The sequence below is a fragment of the Egretta garzetta genome, unplaced genomic scaffold (assembly GCF_000687185.1).
Source record: "Egretta garzetta isolate BGI_Z169 unplaced genomic scaffold, ASM68718v1 scaffold117, whole genome shotgun sequence".
In the NCBI taxonomy this organism is placed as follows: domain Eukaryota; kingdom Metazoa; phylum Chordata; class Aves; order Pelecaniformes; family Ardeidae; genus Egretta; species Egretta garzetta.
In genome coordinates, this window is record NW_009260479.1 from 2873338 (window position 1) to 2890400 (window position 17063).

At 42.2% G+C, this 17063-nt stretch overlaps 1 protein-coding gene across 2 annotated transcripts in view; it reads left to right on the top strand.

Annotated features, from left to right (window-relative positions):
• LOC104130965 (sodium channel protein type 5 subunit alpha) overlaps window positions 1-17063 on the top strand; it is a 174217-nt gene that overhangs the window by 50943 nt on the left and 106211 nt on the right. For both annotated transcript variants that reach the window (XM_009644073.2, XM_035899648.1), the window contains exons 8-11: window positions 2329-2470; window positions 4085-4282; window positions 8215-8397; window positions 10799-11200. In XM_009644073.2, coding sequence (XP_009642368.1) covers window positions 2329-2470; window positions 4085-4282; window positions 8215-8397; window positions 10799-11200 — 925 coding nt within the window. The remainder of the gene's footprint in view (window positions 1-2328; window positions 2471-4084; window positions 4283-8214; window positions 8398-10798; window positions 11201-17063) is intronic.

Here is a 17063-nt window from a genome sequence, read left to right on the forward strand (position 1 = left end):
GCGTGACAGCAGATGCTGCCTGTGGGAAAGAGGAGATTTAGTGAAAAGGCTACCTCAAGAAAGGACATGGATATACAAGAGAGATTCAGTGTGCATCTGCATATTTTAGGGGGAAAAGACTGAGATTTCTGCATTTTATTCTCTTCTAACTCAGTAATATTACGGTAATTGTTATTCAAATGTGGCTCTTAACAGGAAACAATAGGTGGTCAAAGTAGGAAAGATCTAGAAGGATGCATTTCTAGACTGGCAGGGAAAAAAATTAGAAGTGTCTCTTTTTCTTTCTTTGTGAGATACATTTACTATTATCTAAATTCTCAACTGGTATAAACTAACTTTGCTCTACCCAAGGTGACGGAATCACTTATCATCTTCTCACTTGTGTGTTACATTTAATTCATTAAACATCAACTGTCCTCTTTCATTTTTATTGCTTTTTCTGAAGACCACTGTCAACAAGGATACGCACACATTTTGCAATGCTTCAGCACTCCTTTTTTCAGCGTTCAAAGTAGACTTACTTAAAAATGTGCGCTTGACTAATGATATTAAATTAAGCTTCTTAATGTGTTATTTAATGTCGAATGTTGGTGGCTGACACCATAGATTTGTATAACTTCAAAACCTATAGCAATGTAGTCTCATCTCGACGTGCAATACAGAGTTGCTATCCTGTGCTGTAGAGATTTGATTTACATCAGTATAAAACTGATACTTAAAAAAAAAAAATAATCCTTGCTTTTCATACTGAGACATATTCTCAGGAGTAAATTTATTCTTTGGGTGGCATTTAAAAAATTACTTTTATTTATTTTACTGCTTTGCATTTCAATTTGTGGCAATATTCTGCTTTGGTAAAATATAGCAGTGATTTAAACAATCTGTTTTTTTCTGGAGGAAAAAAAATGTTAAAAGCTGTACACATTGGACATGCTCTACATGACTGGTGACGTGTCTAAAATGGCTGGATATTACGATAATGATCCTATCCGAAGGCAGTTCAGAAAACCTTGATTCCTCCATCTGACAGGCAGAACATCAAGCTCACCATCTGCCAGGACAGAGGGTATTGCTCTGTTATCAAAACACTGCCTGGAAGTTGGTCTCCCTCAATGTCTCTGATCTCTGACAAAGTGCTTTTACAATCTCTCTTGTTCCAACCATCCCTAGTTATGTCAGCCAGAATTTGCACCGAATCATACCAGGTTCATCTCTATCTGAAACATATGGAGAACAGAGAGAGCTGGCATTACTGCAAGTTCTGCTGAGATCTGCTTCTCCAGATAGTTAGATGGCTCCTACCTAACAAATTCCCAAATACTGTAAGGCTCCAGGACACTGGCAACATCCTTGATCGCGTATTCTCTTCCAGTGGTACATACAGCAGTAAGCCTTTACATATTGCTCTATGTCTTCATTTTCTGATGGGGTGTATCTTATGTTTGGAAAGGGGCTTGTGATATGCAAGAGGTGTGGGGTCTTTTGAGTAATCATATTGCATTGTTCTGGGAGAGAGGGTGGTTCCTTGTCCCGGGATCTCTTCTACCTTGTGTTTCACTTGATGGTGCAATTCAGTACTTACATAGTACCACTGAGAGCATTCTTTTTCTCTTGTGGCGTACAGGGCTAGAAAATGACTGTAAAGAGTCTCAAAGTTTAATGAGAGCCAGTGAAATTCATGCTCTCTGCTTGCCATTTAATACATGAATCTGCAAGACACAAGGAAAATATTTTCCTGGCATAAACACAAAAAAAATGTCATGACCCCAGACTACAGCAGTGAGTGGAACAAAGGGCTGAGTTTCTGAGATTAAAGATTTAGTCCTTGCAGGGGGTGAGTGCAAGGTCAGGCATAGTAAGCAATAGGGAAGGTGCTCAGATGGCACGCGCTGATGTCATCCCACCGGTGTCAGACTATGTAACCAGAAAAGGGGGTTCACTGTCACAGTATTACTCACAGCTGTATCAGGAAATACCAAGTTTATGATTCTTATTTAGGAATAAGTGCCAAGAGAAGTCATATTTAAGCACTAAAGTCCTGCTTAGGCACCTAATTCCTGTCTGTTCCAAACATCTGAAATGCTAGGCACTCATTCGCCATTGCAGCTCGAGCTATGGTTACCCTTTCCCAGTTTAGCCTTTCAAAGTAAAAAATAAGATTGCAAAGATCTTTGGTATTGTGATGTTAGCATCCTCCTGTTTCCTGAATTTACCTTTGAGGATCTGTGCCCTTAATCAGGAGCATTCTATATCTTCCCTCGGAAATCGATTTCTCCATCCTGAGGCCATCTATGATGCATTTCATGTATTGTATTTCATGTTTTGCAGCACGTGCCCTGAGGGATATATATGTCTGAAGGCCGGGGAAAATCCTGACCATGGTTACACAAGCTTTGATACTTTTGGCTGGGCCTTTCTCTCTTTGTTCCGTCTTATGACTCAAGATTATTGGGAACGTCTTTATCAACAGGTATGAGATTGGTTTATTACTGTTAAAAATATAAAATAAATACATCATCTTGTTACATTTACATATCCAATAATTAAAGACAAGAAAGAATTGCTGGTTGTTAGGTAAACTGTCCTTGGTGTGTTGTGGACAAGGACCAGCAATTGTTACAATTCATTTCGTTTCTTGGGAGTGATGATGCCAGAAAATATTAGGCTGGGTGTTTGGGGAAAAGGGAGAGAATCAATACAGAGAGAAAGATGTTTTGAATGGGTAATTCACCTGATTCTAAATGAAATTCACCACTTAAGAAAGATCGCTACCTCACCACTTAATGATTTTTTTGGTGGCTGATGTAAAATGAACTAATCTTTTGAGGCCAGCTCAAAAAAGGACTAGAGAAGCACATGTGTACTTGGCATATCTGGTTTTGAAAGGCATGGCAATGAACACAAATTCACTGGATGATAAGACTACCTGGTACCCTTCAGCTCTGCCTGCTGCAAACGTTTCATCAAGGACAACTTACAGTCAGCTTACAGTCATGCGTGCAAGGTGGTCTGCTAGTAAACGCGCATTTTAGCATGCACGCCCTGAAAGGTATAGAAACTCTGAAGAACTGCATCTGATAGTTTGGTACTGAATTATATACCCTGTCCATGAAGCCACCGAAGGTTTACTTCTGCATCTCAAAACTGCCCAAACTGAAGCATATTCGTAAGGAAATCAAAGGAGTTAGTGCTGATAGTTCTGAAGGTACTGAGGCGGACGTCTTTAAAGATACTGAGGATTTCAGCTTCACATGCAGCCGGTTATACAATTTCATTTCACGAAAATGTAAAGCGATTAAATTGAAGATTCTTTAAACAACTATATTTGCTTACTTGGCACAGAGCTGCACGTATAACTCTGGAAGGCTGAAACTGTCACGGCGAATAAGGGTGAACATCACTCCCTTTTATTATTTGACCTTATAATATCACACAGTGGTTTCCATCACTACCATCAAGTCATTGACCATGGGACATAAATGTAATATACGTAAAAGCCGGTTACCCTAAACTCCAGTTGTGCCTATAAATACGATGGAGAACCAGGCAATACAGTCAACGGTGCCCAAAGTTTGGTGGTTCTTATCCTGAGGCAGGTATCTAAATAACATTCTGATGAGTTTCACCCTAAAAATGTCTTTTTCTCCCCACTGACTGTAAAGGACCTAGACCGTAGACATCTGAAGGAATACAACATGAATCCCCCTTGGAAAGATTCTATGCACTGCACAAAAATAGATTGAGCTTATGTGGGGGAATCTTTCACTGCAGCTGATTATAAGATTATCTATTCTCAAAGAAAAACAGCAGAGTTATTTGGTAAAGGAGGAAAGCATTCTTCTTTTAAAAATGAATTCCACTGCAAGGCACAAAATTTTTGAATAAGGTATAAAAATTAATTGGTGAGGAGGTTATTTCCTTGCGCGTGGTTGTTTTTTGTCGTCAGAAGGTGTCTGTTTGGGCTAGTAACAAAGGCTGAATTCAATTACATTGTAAATCTAAGTTTTAAAAAAAAAATCTTTTTTTTTTTTCTTTTAAAATACATTGTAAACAAGTGTTGGTGATTTTATTCTTGTGCTTACAGACTCTCAGATCTGCTGGGAAGATCTACATGCTTTTTTTTATGCTGGTCATCTTTCTGGGCTCATTTTATCTGGTCAACCTGATTCTGGCTGTTGTGGCCATGGCGTATGAAGAGCAGAACCAAGCCACTATTGCTGAAACAGAGGAGAAGGAAAGAAAGTTTCGGGAAGCCATGGAGATGTTAAAGAAAGAGCAGGAGGTCAGTAAACTATGTGACATGATTAGCCTTGGGTAACTTGAACAGATGGTACCTTGGGATTCACATTCTCTTTATTTTACATTTCTGTGATAACTGAAGTAAGAGTTTGCTTGAAAGCAGCTTAATGTTTATTGTCTTGGACAAAGTTACTACAATCCTTTCTAAAAGAAAAAGCTCTTCCTGCTAGGATTGGGGCCATTTAGGGTTTATATATTTGAGTTGTATTGGTTAACTGTACCACTTATGTCAGCAAAGGAATTTATATTGATTGGCATATAAGACATTTTAATGATGGTATAACTACATCTGCATCTGAGCACAGAACAGCTGTTTTGGCAGCTCAGCCATAGCCCCAGCTGAACCTTCTTCCACCATCACTTTAGCTCGTGTTCATTTCTTCACTGTCGCATTCAAACTGCCATGAACATCCAACTGTCCGATAATGAAGTTAAAGGTGTAGGATAACCTGTTTGAAGCACGTACGACTCCATTCCTGAAAAAGAAAACAGGCAGATCTTGAGGTTAAGCTTTGCAAATTATGCCAAGGATATGGATTTAATGTTATGTCATCCCCTTAAACAAAACAGGGAGGCCAAGTGGTGGATGTAGCCATATAGCCTTAATAGCACTAGTTAATTTGCCTGTGGTTTGTGTGGGGTAGAAAGCCTTTATTAAACAGCTGAAGAGAACATTTTAGGTGCTGTGAACAAGAAGACAATAAGAAAATTAGTCTGAAATAACACGCAGCACTGTAGTTCAGAGAAATAAATCCTTGATACACAATATAAACTAATATACATAATTTTCTTTTGGGTACATATGGCTTCAGGGCCTAATCCAAACCCCATTTAAATCCTTGAAAAGAAAACAGAAAATGCAATTCACCCTTGACAAAGTGCTAGTAGAGGCTTATATATCATTTAAGTCTTTTTAAAGATCCTCTCCGATGGTTTAAGTAATAGGTAAATGCAATTTAGTCCACATACAGGCACTTTGAACAGAGTAACTTTCTGCCATAACCTAAGGGAGCAAACTGAGCTCCAACTCGTGCCTATTTTATACAAATTTTCATGTGTTTTGACTCCAGCTGAGCTCTTCCTAATAACAGTCAACTTTGTTAGCCCAGCTATAATTAACGATATTTAAGAATTTCTTTTTGAAGGCTTTGATTTCAGTTAAGCCTGTATGTACACAAAAAGGGAACGTTAAGTCGTGAAAGTCAGAATGTGTCAAAATGAAGGTTGATCGTGAAAACCTAAATTGTTCCCCTTTAGCTACATGCTTTACAACATAGTCTTTTCTTCAGCTGACTGCATCGCGTTTTTCCTGTGCCCTGCTCAGTACAAAGGGTGGACAGTGCATGACTCAAGAGCAGCTCTTTGCTTTTTCATCATTTGTTCCGTAGCCTTAGGCCACCTCAAGCAGACTTCCCGACTCAGGCATTCAAAGCCTGCTTCAAAGACAAAATGACTAACATCCTCAGAGGTTTTTCAGTGCCTCTTGTCACTGCTCAGATTCTGTGTGCTTCAAAAATACTCATTTGTATTTGCAGCGCTCCTGGAGAATTGTCCCAATTTTACGGAAAGGAAACTTAGAAGTAGAGCAACTGGGGTCCATCAAGTTCATTAGGGAAGCTCAGTACTTCTGCAGATCAGCCCCCAACATCTCAAATTAGAGATCTGGAAGAAGAGGCTCAGGAAAGTGATTTGGGTGGTCTGCTGCACCATGTAGCTTTCAGATGTCCTTCTCAGGTGTCTCACCCCAATCAGAGATATTCAGTCTTAATCTTGCTCTTCAAGCCTTTATCAAATTATTGGTTTTGACTTTCTCACTGTACCACTAAGTTCTTGGCTTCAGGCAAGAGTCCTAGAGGCAGGACTTAACATAGGATAGTCTAGAGATAGAACTGCATAATCCCCATGTCAGGGCTTGTGTGAGCTAAGCTTTCTTCCCATCCTTCAGCCACCACCCGTCCTTGCCAGACATGCCTGGTCCCAAACTCCTGCCCTGCCCTGGGAGTTACCACAGTAGGTTATGGCTTGCAGTGCCTGAGGGGCAGGGCACAGTCCAGACATGGGAGCTCAATCAGAAAGGGTAGAAAGACAGCACATGGGGACATCATCCATGCCCTGAGAAACAATTTGGTCAGAATCCTTTTTCAACAACTGCAAAGGTAGAGAGGACAGAAGCATTTCAACCCAAGCAATAGGTAAGAAAATGCTAAGAAACTGAAAATGAGCTTATTTTGCAGTCAGGGTACAGCATGCTTAGTAGCACAACCTACAATATTTTCTAGATCAATAAAATATGAAGGCAGTCAGAAAGGAAAACCCAAACTCTTTACACCAGCTTTTACACGGTGCAGTATAAAGAGAGCACGAATATAATTGATAGGCCTGCTTGGGGACTATCAGTCAATTTACACAATTGGTCTAACACATTCCTAAACCTGAACTTAACACCAAAAGACTTGCTGAATCTTTATGAAGAGAAAGCACTTCAGCATAGCAATTAAATCAATTGACTCGGGGAAAAAAAAAAAAAAGAACAGCCGAGACCGGTGTCTGAGCCCTCCTCCTCTCTGCTCTAAGCAGCTTGCTCATGAAAGATATTTCCCACAGGAATTAAGTTTTGTTGTGCTCTCAGCTTGATAGAGCTACCGCTGCTCCTTGAAATACATGATTGATTCTTTACACAACTGTTAAGTGCCTTCACTTTCCTTGGACTGATGCCTGTGGGAGGAAGGGAGTATTTTGCTGCGGAGAGCTGATTGCCTGTTTGATTCTAGTGGCTTACAGACAATAGCACTGAGGATTCATCCATTTCTCCTGTTCTTGGGAACCTGGAGAGGTGCTTTCCCCCCCTCCCCAATAATCCACTTGCTTTATGTATTTCAGCTGGGGGCTCTGCAAATGGGCTTGTCTCCAGGCCACTGATGTGGTTACTGCTGAGATGCTGGCACCTCCAAACCTGACCTCATGCTTTGTGCTCACAACCTCCTTGTTCCTCCCACCCGTACCAGGGATGGGGACCAAGTGCAGTGGCGTAGGCTGTGGCTTCCTCCCTGCACCTATCGATTCTTCCTCCCGGATGCTCATTTGCTGCCGAGGCTGTGGCGTTCTGTGCTCAGGCTTTCACATTCAGCTTCTGCTGGGTTTCTAGTGGTTGGGCTGTTATCATTCAGCTCCTGCAGCGATCCCACCAGATAGCCAGCACAGCACTGAAGCACACGGTGAAGTAAAGTCCACCTTATCTCCAGTTAAGCCCATGGGTTTTCTCTTTGCAACTCATCATAGCTGCCTGCTCTGCTGCCTGGGATAAGTGTTTACAAAAACGTGCCAGCTGACTTGCCTGCTGCTCCTAGCATCCCTCTGTGACCGAGGAGGAAAAATCCCGGCAGCCAGCTTGGCTGCCCTCCTGTCCAACCCTTCCAGTTTAAGGGGCTGAAGTCCAGGGTGGGGCTTAATCTGAGGTTCCCCAGCTTGAGATTTTTTTGACTGGCACCAGAAGTGTTACTCCGGAGATGTGTGCCCAGTCTATACCTGCAGGAGTGGGCACGCAGGCGGTTCCTCTCATGAAATGTCAAAGGATCTTGTGTGAGCTCTACATAGCTCACATTATTTTATGCAGCCATTCCAAATGCTCTATCATAGGATCTGGGTGGCGGACCTGTGTGTGTGCATTTGTACTAGGAACCTGTCTCACTTGTTGTTTATTTTCCTATGGCTCAATGTAGAGGTTAGAAGTAGGTTAAGACCAGTTGCAGCCATGTGAGATAGTTTTATGACTAATGACCACCTGAAAATTTTAATTTATCTCCTACACAGCCTTAAAAATTAAAATGAAAAATAATTGCTGAGCAGAGTAATTATTAGTTCTCACTAAGATCCTTAAATAACAAATTGCACACATTCTACCATCTTCTCTTCTAGGCATTAGCTGCTAAAGGAATTGATTCAATGTCACTTAGTTCATTGGAAATGTCACCTTTAGCGTCCAAAAATGCCAAGGAAAGAAGAAACAGGCGAAAGAAGAAGAAATCTTCGGGGGCAGAAGAGTATGGGGAAGACCAAAGGAATCCCAAGTGTGACTATGATGATGGTCAGAGGAGAATGGTAAGCTATGGTCTGAAACGTCGCCTATTTCACACTGCATTTTGCTGGATAGGCCAGGCTCTGAATAGGCAATTAAAGCTGAAACTTTCAGCTGTAAAGAATAATCAGATATTTAATATCATAACTGACTTGCAGACAGTCTGTGTTAGAACAGTGGAAGGAAACATATCGCCACTTTATTTTCAAAATTAATTAAAAATGACCATTAAACATTCCTACAAATCTATTTTGTTTCAATTTTTTTCTCCTTTTTTTTTTGCTTCAAGATTACCCACAGTCTGGTTTATTTTCTTACTTTAATTTCATTCATCTGATTATATCTATCCTACCCCTACTAGAGATAAAAAATTCTTAGAAGAAACCTGCAAAGCTTAAAAAGAAGAGAGAGTAGGAAAAAAAGGAGGAAACTTGTCTCTGAGGGCTTTTTAAATGCTATACAAAGATGTTATTAACATTTTTATATTCCTTTGCTAGTTGCCTTCAATTCACAACTTGATTCTACTTCCTATTGCAGGGAAAAATAATAGAGTGAGACTGTTGTTAAATAGGATTTTATATAAGTGTTACTGACATGCATGAATATGAATTTGCACACGCTGTATGTATCAAATGATCATGAATAGCTTCAGATAATTTGTCTTTGCTTAACTGGGGGCAAAGTTTAAATCAGTTTATTTTGGTTTTTTGAATAGCCATGTAATGGGCTAAGTCTTTTTGTATTTTGTTGCCAGTGAATTTAGGGATATTTGGCAGCCATAAAAAGCTCATAGAAAACATGTAAGTGATGTAAGTCAATGTGACCAGTTAATGACTCCCCAGCTCACAAAATTTACACCGAGCTGGATTTCTGTAAATGACATGCGTTTACCAATCGAAGAGTTTTTGTTGTTGTCTCATTGGTTGAGTGGGTTTCATTACAAATTACACCTTTGTTAAAGCTAAAATTGCTCTTTGACTTCATTCTGGATGGGTTTCAAGACACCATGTACCAGAATGACCGTGGATTGGAGCTGTGCATTGCCAGTGTTTTACTTAGATTAATATTTCTTGTTTTCACTTTTCGCCCCTGGATGTCGTACGCATGAGAAACATGGGAGACACATTTCAAAGCTTATAGTAAATCTTCTCTGCAAGGCACATCTGGCATGGTTGGAGGGAGTAAGGCTGAGTCATCATTCAGATGCAATCTGAGCAGCTGGAAGTGTGTTGCCATCAGAAATCAGTCTCAATGACTGTGCCATGGAAACCCAGGCATGGATTTCTGACCAGTTAAAATTTGGTAGCAATGCAAAGGGGTTGTTTTTAGTTAGAAGGGGCCTGGGTTTTGTATTCTTCCTTGTGCCAGTCTCACAAAATAGCATCATTATGCAACTCAGTGGTGTGAGCTACAGTGCGAAATGGAATCAGGCTTCATTTGGTTTGTCTGGTTTGAGGATGCTGTGGAGATCTGACCTCTCTTCCTATATACTTGGCTCATGAGAAAGTTCTGAAGAAGCTGAAAATTCTGTACAGGCCATAAAATCAAAAGTATGTTCTGGCTAAATGTTCTTATTCCAATAATTTCCTCTTCAGACATGAGGGAAGGGGATAGACTTGAATCCCTTATGCGTTTTCTGAACATCCTTTTTGCTCTGCCAGGGTTTAGGTGTGTTTAGTGCTTGGCTACGTCTTGCTGATGCTCTGTCAGAGTCGCACTCTCACTAGCTGACGTCAGAGTGGATCATCAAGGCTGATGATATTTGGGTGTGAGGGAGACTGCTTTGTACTGAGGTTACCTACCCCTTAAAGCAGCCCTGGGCATTGGGATAATCATTCTAAAGACTAATAAACCATACCCCTCTTCTTGCTCTTGTTTTTTGTTTTGGTTTTTTTTTCCTTTATCACCTTCTTCCGTCGTATTCTGCTTCTTCTTCTTCTTCCCTCTTCTTCTCATTTTCCCTGCAGTTCATTTCCTGCCCTGTTTCTTTATCTCTTCTTCTCCCAGTGCAACGTTCCTTCCCTAGCTGTTATGAAGATGTGTGATAATGCAGTAAACTGGAGCTGGATCCCCTTCCCTGCTCCTATCTTCCACTCCTTGTGCTGCCTTCCCAGGTCCTTTGGCACTTATCAGATGGGGGGGGAGTAGAAGCAAAGGAAGTATCACGCTACGAGGCGAATGCCACCTTGACCCTTCCTATTTCAGTACATCTTTAACTGTCAAGTATTAGACAAATGCCTAATGGCTAGGAATGACTATTCAACCTCTTAACTTTGCGAGGGTTGAATGCGTGTAATTAAGTCTTTCTCTGAAGCACTTGATTTAAAATGGAACTTACTGCTCTCCCCAGACCTTCCTCGCTCCTGAAAACATGTTGCAAAATGTTGTTTCTCTTTCCCCTTTTTCCTTTCTGGGGGTTTCTAGACTCTCCTTGGCATTAGTTATGGTCCCAGTGCAAACTTGGTGAAGCGCAGAACCAGCCACGGAAGCATATTCAGTTTCCGACTCCGTGGCAGAGACACTGGCTCCGAGACAGATTTTGCCGATGATGAGATCAGCACTGCTGGGGAAAATGAAAGCCACCGGGGCTCTCTCTTAATTCCAAGATCTGGGAGGCGTCTGAGCGTGCAAAGTCAAGTGAGCCATAGTTCTCACCCTACTACTCCCAACTACACCCAGATGGGCAAAAGGAACAGCTCAGTGGATTGCAATGGTGTGGTTTCCCTGATAGGAGGAGGCACCGGGGCACTCAACCCAGACCCTACTTCTCCTGCAGGGTTACTGCTCCCCCCAGTTATTATGGAAAAACCTGGGACAGGCGACCTGGTGAGTACTTTATAACTTTTGTATGTGATTCACGCTCTTGTTTCCTTCTAAATGTTGTTGGAGTTTGCCGTAATTGATTGACACGATATGCAATCTGCAGTGAGAAACCCAGATCCGTCATCTGAGGCAGGGTGGGAAGACAACGGGCTGACTCCGGCAGCAATGTGTGTCTAGTGCTGCATAAGAGAGGTTCATGACTTCTGGTGAGACTTACTCTTCAGAGCTGGCTGGAGGCAAATACCTAAATCTTGGGTTTGATACGAATTTTCTTTTCTTGTAGGGACATTTTTTAGGTTGGTTTCTTCTGACATTTGAGTGTCTGACATTGTCCGGTTGCTAGAAAACGATGTTTTTAAAATTATTTGCTGTGAGTCTTACCATCTTGACACTGCGTTTTCTTCCACTGGTTTCTATCTTTTTGCATCTAACTCTGCTCTTATATATAGCTACTTGTGGAGGGCTGTTCTTACAGTCCAAAGGTAGTTCCCAGAAGGTTTAGCACCCGGTTCAAATAACACCCAGGAAAGATGAGCAGATGATCAACAGACTTCAAGCCCTTTACAGATTGCCAGAATCTTTGTTGCAAAGCACCACTGCTGAAAAATACTTAAGAAGGCTGTAAAGAAAGCTGTTAAGGCTGATTAGGACCCAACCATGAATTCACTTGGAAAACCATGAGATGGTGTTTGTAAATAGCTGCTACACAGGCAGGACAATTTGGACAGGTTGGCAGTTTGATATGGTGGGAATTTATCTCTTCATGTAGGTAGTCTACACTGGACATCATTACTCTCAACAGTCTTTAAAGCGAAAGAGGTCCAGTCACTACAGTCAGTGTGGGCAGGGTTTATTTCATCTTACAGATCTAAAATGGGTCCAAATAATCTCGCTCCCTAAAGTGCCTCTTTCTGTTCACTTTAACTACAAGGGGAGCCCAAGGTGAATGACTCTGCATTGGGCATGTCTTAAATCAGGTGGGATGAAACCCACTCAGAAGAACAAGGTGCCGGAAACGGGTTACATTGGTGGGGAAATAAGCAAATGTGATTCTAACATGTATTAGGCAAGGTATTTCCTGAAGACAAAGGCGAGTGAGATGGATCCCAGCTGTGGTGTCATATTATCAGTAAATTGAGAAGTACCTTTTTTTTTTTTTTCTCTAGAGCCAGGCAGCTTCTTCCCTTTCAAGCTTCGGATTGAATTTTTTTCCTCACCTATCCAGGCATTCCCTGTAGTCCTGCAAATATACTCTCACACCGTACGTGAGAGGAGGGGCCGTGCTGTGCGTGGGAAGCTGGGTGGTGTGAGAATTATCTGTTTTGTTGACAGTTTGGAGTCGGTTGCTGCTTTTTCAGACGTTCACACCTCCGTTCATTTAGGACTTTGGTACTCCCATTTTTACTCTCTGCAGACAAGAACGACCAGTCCCGAGAGCAGCCTCTAGACAGCTGAGCAACAGAAACACTGTTTGTAGATCATGGGGTTTTATCAGACTTAGCTTGGTGCAAAAAAAGCTGTGCATTAAGGGAAAGAATTTGCTCATCTGTTTAAAAAAACCCATCTGAACCAAAGTAGAAATGCTTCAGTAGATGAGCAGTGGATGTCCCCCTTTTCTTTGTAAGAAAAGCAGCTCTGCGGGCTGCTGAGGCTCTCCCAGCTGTCAGAAAAAGCTTAACAAAGCGTGAGAGCACTCAACCTTTCACAGGAAATATTGGTATTTTACAGGATTGGGCCCTGAGGTGACAGGGAGGCTTTGAGCTCTGCTGGCATTTCTTTTCATTTGCCAGCTTCCTGCCTTTTAAAAAAAATGGATGTTGAAAATTAAATGGCCTGGGCGGGTGAGCTCGCTTGGCAGTTCCCTGGTCATCTAGGAAATAACACCCAGGCACTATAGTAACAGATGCTCATTCAGTGATGCAATGTGAAGGATGGTGCGTCTTCTGCAAAACAGGTTTGGTATCTAATCTATCCAGAAAATGTGAGCTGGAGTTAAAAGCTAATTGGCAAGAAGCCCATTGCTGTACAGATGTATTCGCTACAGGAACCATAAACGCTGGGCACAAACGTGCAGCCTCAGCTGCGGAGCGCAGGCAAAAGGGAATAGCAAATCCAACACCTCAGTGTGCTGGGAGATAAATCTACACACTTCTGGGCCTTGTGTTTGATTTTTTTTCACCTTTTTCTTGTTAAAATCTGAAGCTGAGTTTGTTCTTTGTTAGCAGCTCTGGCCTCTTTTTATAGTCTCTTGATATGTTTGGGGGAGGCAAAAGAAAGAATGAAAGAATGTTGCAGGGTGAAGTTGAAGTTACCTCATTAACCCCAGTTGACCCTGCGGTTGTTATTTATTTTGTGCGAGTGTAAGCCCATGGTGAAAAAGGACCCACTTGTGCTATCTGTTGTATCTTCCGTGAACAAAAAATGAAGGACCAGCCCATGAAAAGGCATCACTGTAATATGCATTAAGCCTTGACTTGCAGCTTCCTGAGGTGTAAGTGTGGCTTCACTGATGTAAGTGCAACATCTGAGGTGATGGAGATGCCAAAACATGTTTTACAGCATTAGGTTTTGAAGATGCATTTGTTTAGGTCCCTCTGTGATGCTTCAGTAGTATCAGATGAGCGTAACACAAACCTGGCTGATTGCTGCTGAGAGGGGGAGACCGCTGAATTCTAGTTTGCGGAAAGCTCGGAAAAGCCCTTCTGATTTAAAAGGCAGAGTAAACATCAAACAAGACCTGACCATCTCTGGTTGTGAGTTTCCGACCCGCAGCCCTTGCCAACCCCATAGTTTCAGCAGATGATTTCAAACTGGGCCCTCCTAAGGTTTTGCAGGGAAAACACAAAAAGTCACATGCCACTTCAGAGAATTTTAGCCTGATCAGTTTTATCAACATTCAGATTTTACCCCAGGAAAAGTAGTTGGGACCACAATGAAAAAATTTCCTATATATTTGTCCCACCTAAGGCCTGTTTGCCCATGGGAACGGCTGTGGGTGGCAGCTGAGCCAACATGAAGGCATCCATCCTGCTTATTCCCTTTCCCATGAGGGAGGCGGCTGCAGCAGATCATCCCACTGTTCAGGCTGGTGACCCAGAAGAGTGGGCTCCTAACACTTGGCTGAAGAAGAGCATGTAAGCTAAAAAGTCCAGTTTCATATGCTCTTCAGATAGCCCTGGCTGCTTGGCATGGACAGTTGTGAGTGTGCTTCTGTGAGAAACCAAGTGTGCTTCCACTTTCAATCTCCCTAATCCCTAAATACTAAATGAAACAGGAGAGATTTCAAATAATCTCAATGGATGGTGCTTAGACCCATCAGTCTTGTCAGCTGGGGTAGTCTGACTGGTCAGCAAGCTCACTGGCCATGGATGGCACGGTCCATGCAGAATGGCATCTGGCCATGCAGTCACCAGGGGCTTCAATGCACAGCCTGAGCAAGAGGGACATCCTCTCCTCTGCAGCAATCCCATGTGTCTCTGCACACTTTGCTACACCCATTGATGTTCCATGCCACACAAGACCACCCATAAGGAGCGGTGGAAGCATTGCTGGGGAGCTGCCCTTGGCAGCACAGAGGGTTGCGCTGCAGTGTTCAAGCTAGGAAGCCCACTGAGGTTGTATGAAGAGCAAAGTGATGCAGTTTGAAAGTATGATCTACAAATACCCCCACAGAGGTGGCTCTAAGTCAGGCAGCCTACGCCTGGACGTGAAGGGCAACAGGCGTTCAAGTCTGAGGAATGCAGGGAGCTTGTCCCAAGAATCCCCTGTTAAGGCCTAGTCACTCTCCTGGAAATCTCCGGTGTATCCTGCAGAGGATTGAATCAGAGCTGGTCCTGTTCTCCCACCAGCTTTCTTCAAGTGGTGCAGCTACTGATTTTATCAAAGTTACCCCAGTGTAAATAAGACACAAGCAGGACCTGGTGACTATGCTTAAAGTCCTAATTTGGTTTTTTGTTTTTCTGAGATGTTTGAAAAATGATAGGTTTTTATGTTTCTGATGGTTTTGGGCTGGGAGTTTGGGCTTTCTCCTCTTTCAGAGAAAGTCTATACGTCACCTAAGTAACTTCAGGGCACACTACAAACTAAAGTTTCTGTGCATTCTTGTAGTATTTGTTTGTAGCTATGTATTGCTCTGTTGTGCCTTGGTGTTTCTTAGTTAAGAGATTAGAATAACATCTCCCTTCAACGAGGTATTGATCTGTTTGAACAGAATTGGCTTAAGTTAATGAGCTGTTATCTGGAGCTCAATATATGCATGGGATCTGAGGAGGATGAATAAGATGTTGCCTGTGGTTTTCAACAATTTCTTGAGGGTTAAAAAATACACATGACAGCATCCCCTCTTGCCTCCTAAAGGCAACTGGAGCTCTTTCTGTATCTCTGCAGGGATATCATAGGGGTTTTTTTTGTTTAGCCTGACATTCCGGTTATTTTGGAGATTAGAAGTGGCAGAGAAATGGACACAGGACTGAGGAGGTGGCTGTTTGCAAGTGGGCAGCTGGCTGCTGCTCTCCATTTTCTTGTCCTCACTCACTCACCAGAGCTTCCCATCAGCCCAGCAGCAGAGCAGGGCCAGCCATGACTTGGCTTTGGAATGAGCAGCGAGGTGGAGGCTGGAGCTACCTGGGGTCTCCCTCTTGCACGTACAACCTTTGCTGAATTTCCTCTTGGTTGCACATATTGTTTTTTTCTTCTAGGAAACTAGAAATGGTGAGTATCGCTAGCTTGACAGGAGTGAAAGCTACAGGGGAATAAGCCCTTAAGAAAGGCCAGACTGCTTATCAGGGTGCCGAACTAAAGATCTAGAAGCTTATCTTTAGATAAACTTTTTTTTGTCTTTCTTACACAAAAAAAAAGGACCTTGGCTTTTGCTCTCGCTAGGCATAAAACTGTTTTGCTGACCACATCAGTTTGAGGTTTTCTTGTTGACCCTAAAACCACCTCGAGGTAAAATTTCTTTTTTCCCCTTCTTGCTTTGCCATGGGACTGGTGAAAAGGCAAAGTGTTGGCAGATTCCATGTTCAGAAAAAGGTCAACAAAATAAGTCATCAAAAAATCGCCGCCAACAAGTCATTTGGATGAAAACTAGCTAGCCCTCTGCCACTGTCACGCAGAGAGTTGTCTCTGTGCCCCTAGTTTCTGCTCTTTTCAAACTTCGCTTTAGCACATCCTAAACATAAATCATTCAGATTTGACACACATATTGCAAGCTCTTTCAGTTTACAGTGCACCTCTACATAGTCAAGTAGCCACAGAATTAAATGCCTTCTTTTTAATGCTGTGCGCTATTATGGTCACCTTCAATCTCATTAAATATTTGTGCTGGTGCCTTACTGGGTCCATTGTTAATAGTGTGGCCTGTCCACCTCTTTTTATGCTTGAAAAGCTTTTTACTGTACAAGGAAAATTAAACCTGTTCCAGTTCCCAGATGTGGTCTTTAAAATGCTCCCGTGAATAAGCCCATCTTCACATAACAGTTTTGACATAACTCAGAACTGTAGGCACTCAGAAGAAAATAATTCTGCAACATTATGCATCCTCATTTACATGTAAATTACTGAGTAGTATATTTGTCCCTATAGGATTTAGCTAATCCAAAGGAGATACATTTCCAGTCAATCAGGGGGGCAACACAAATAAACTTGTCCTGTTGGAGGTGCCCGAGTTTAACTCCGTTGTGATTTCTCATCTGGATCCTAAGGAGATGCCTTGCATAACTGTAGGGACTGTTATTTTTGCTTAATTTCTATAGAAATACAAGTGTGATGAACAACTGTGCCCGTGTGTGTTCTCTCTGTAATGATAATGGCCTTTATGCTGCCTTGTTTGTCCAGTTCCTGGAACTGCTCTCTATCTCCAAGTGCA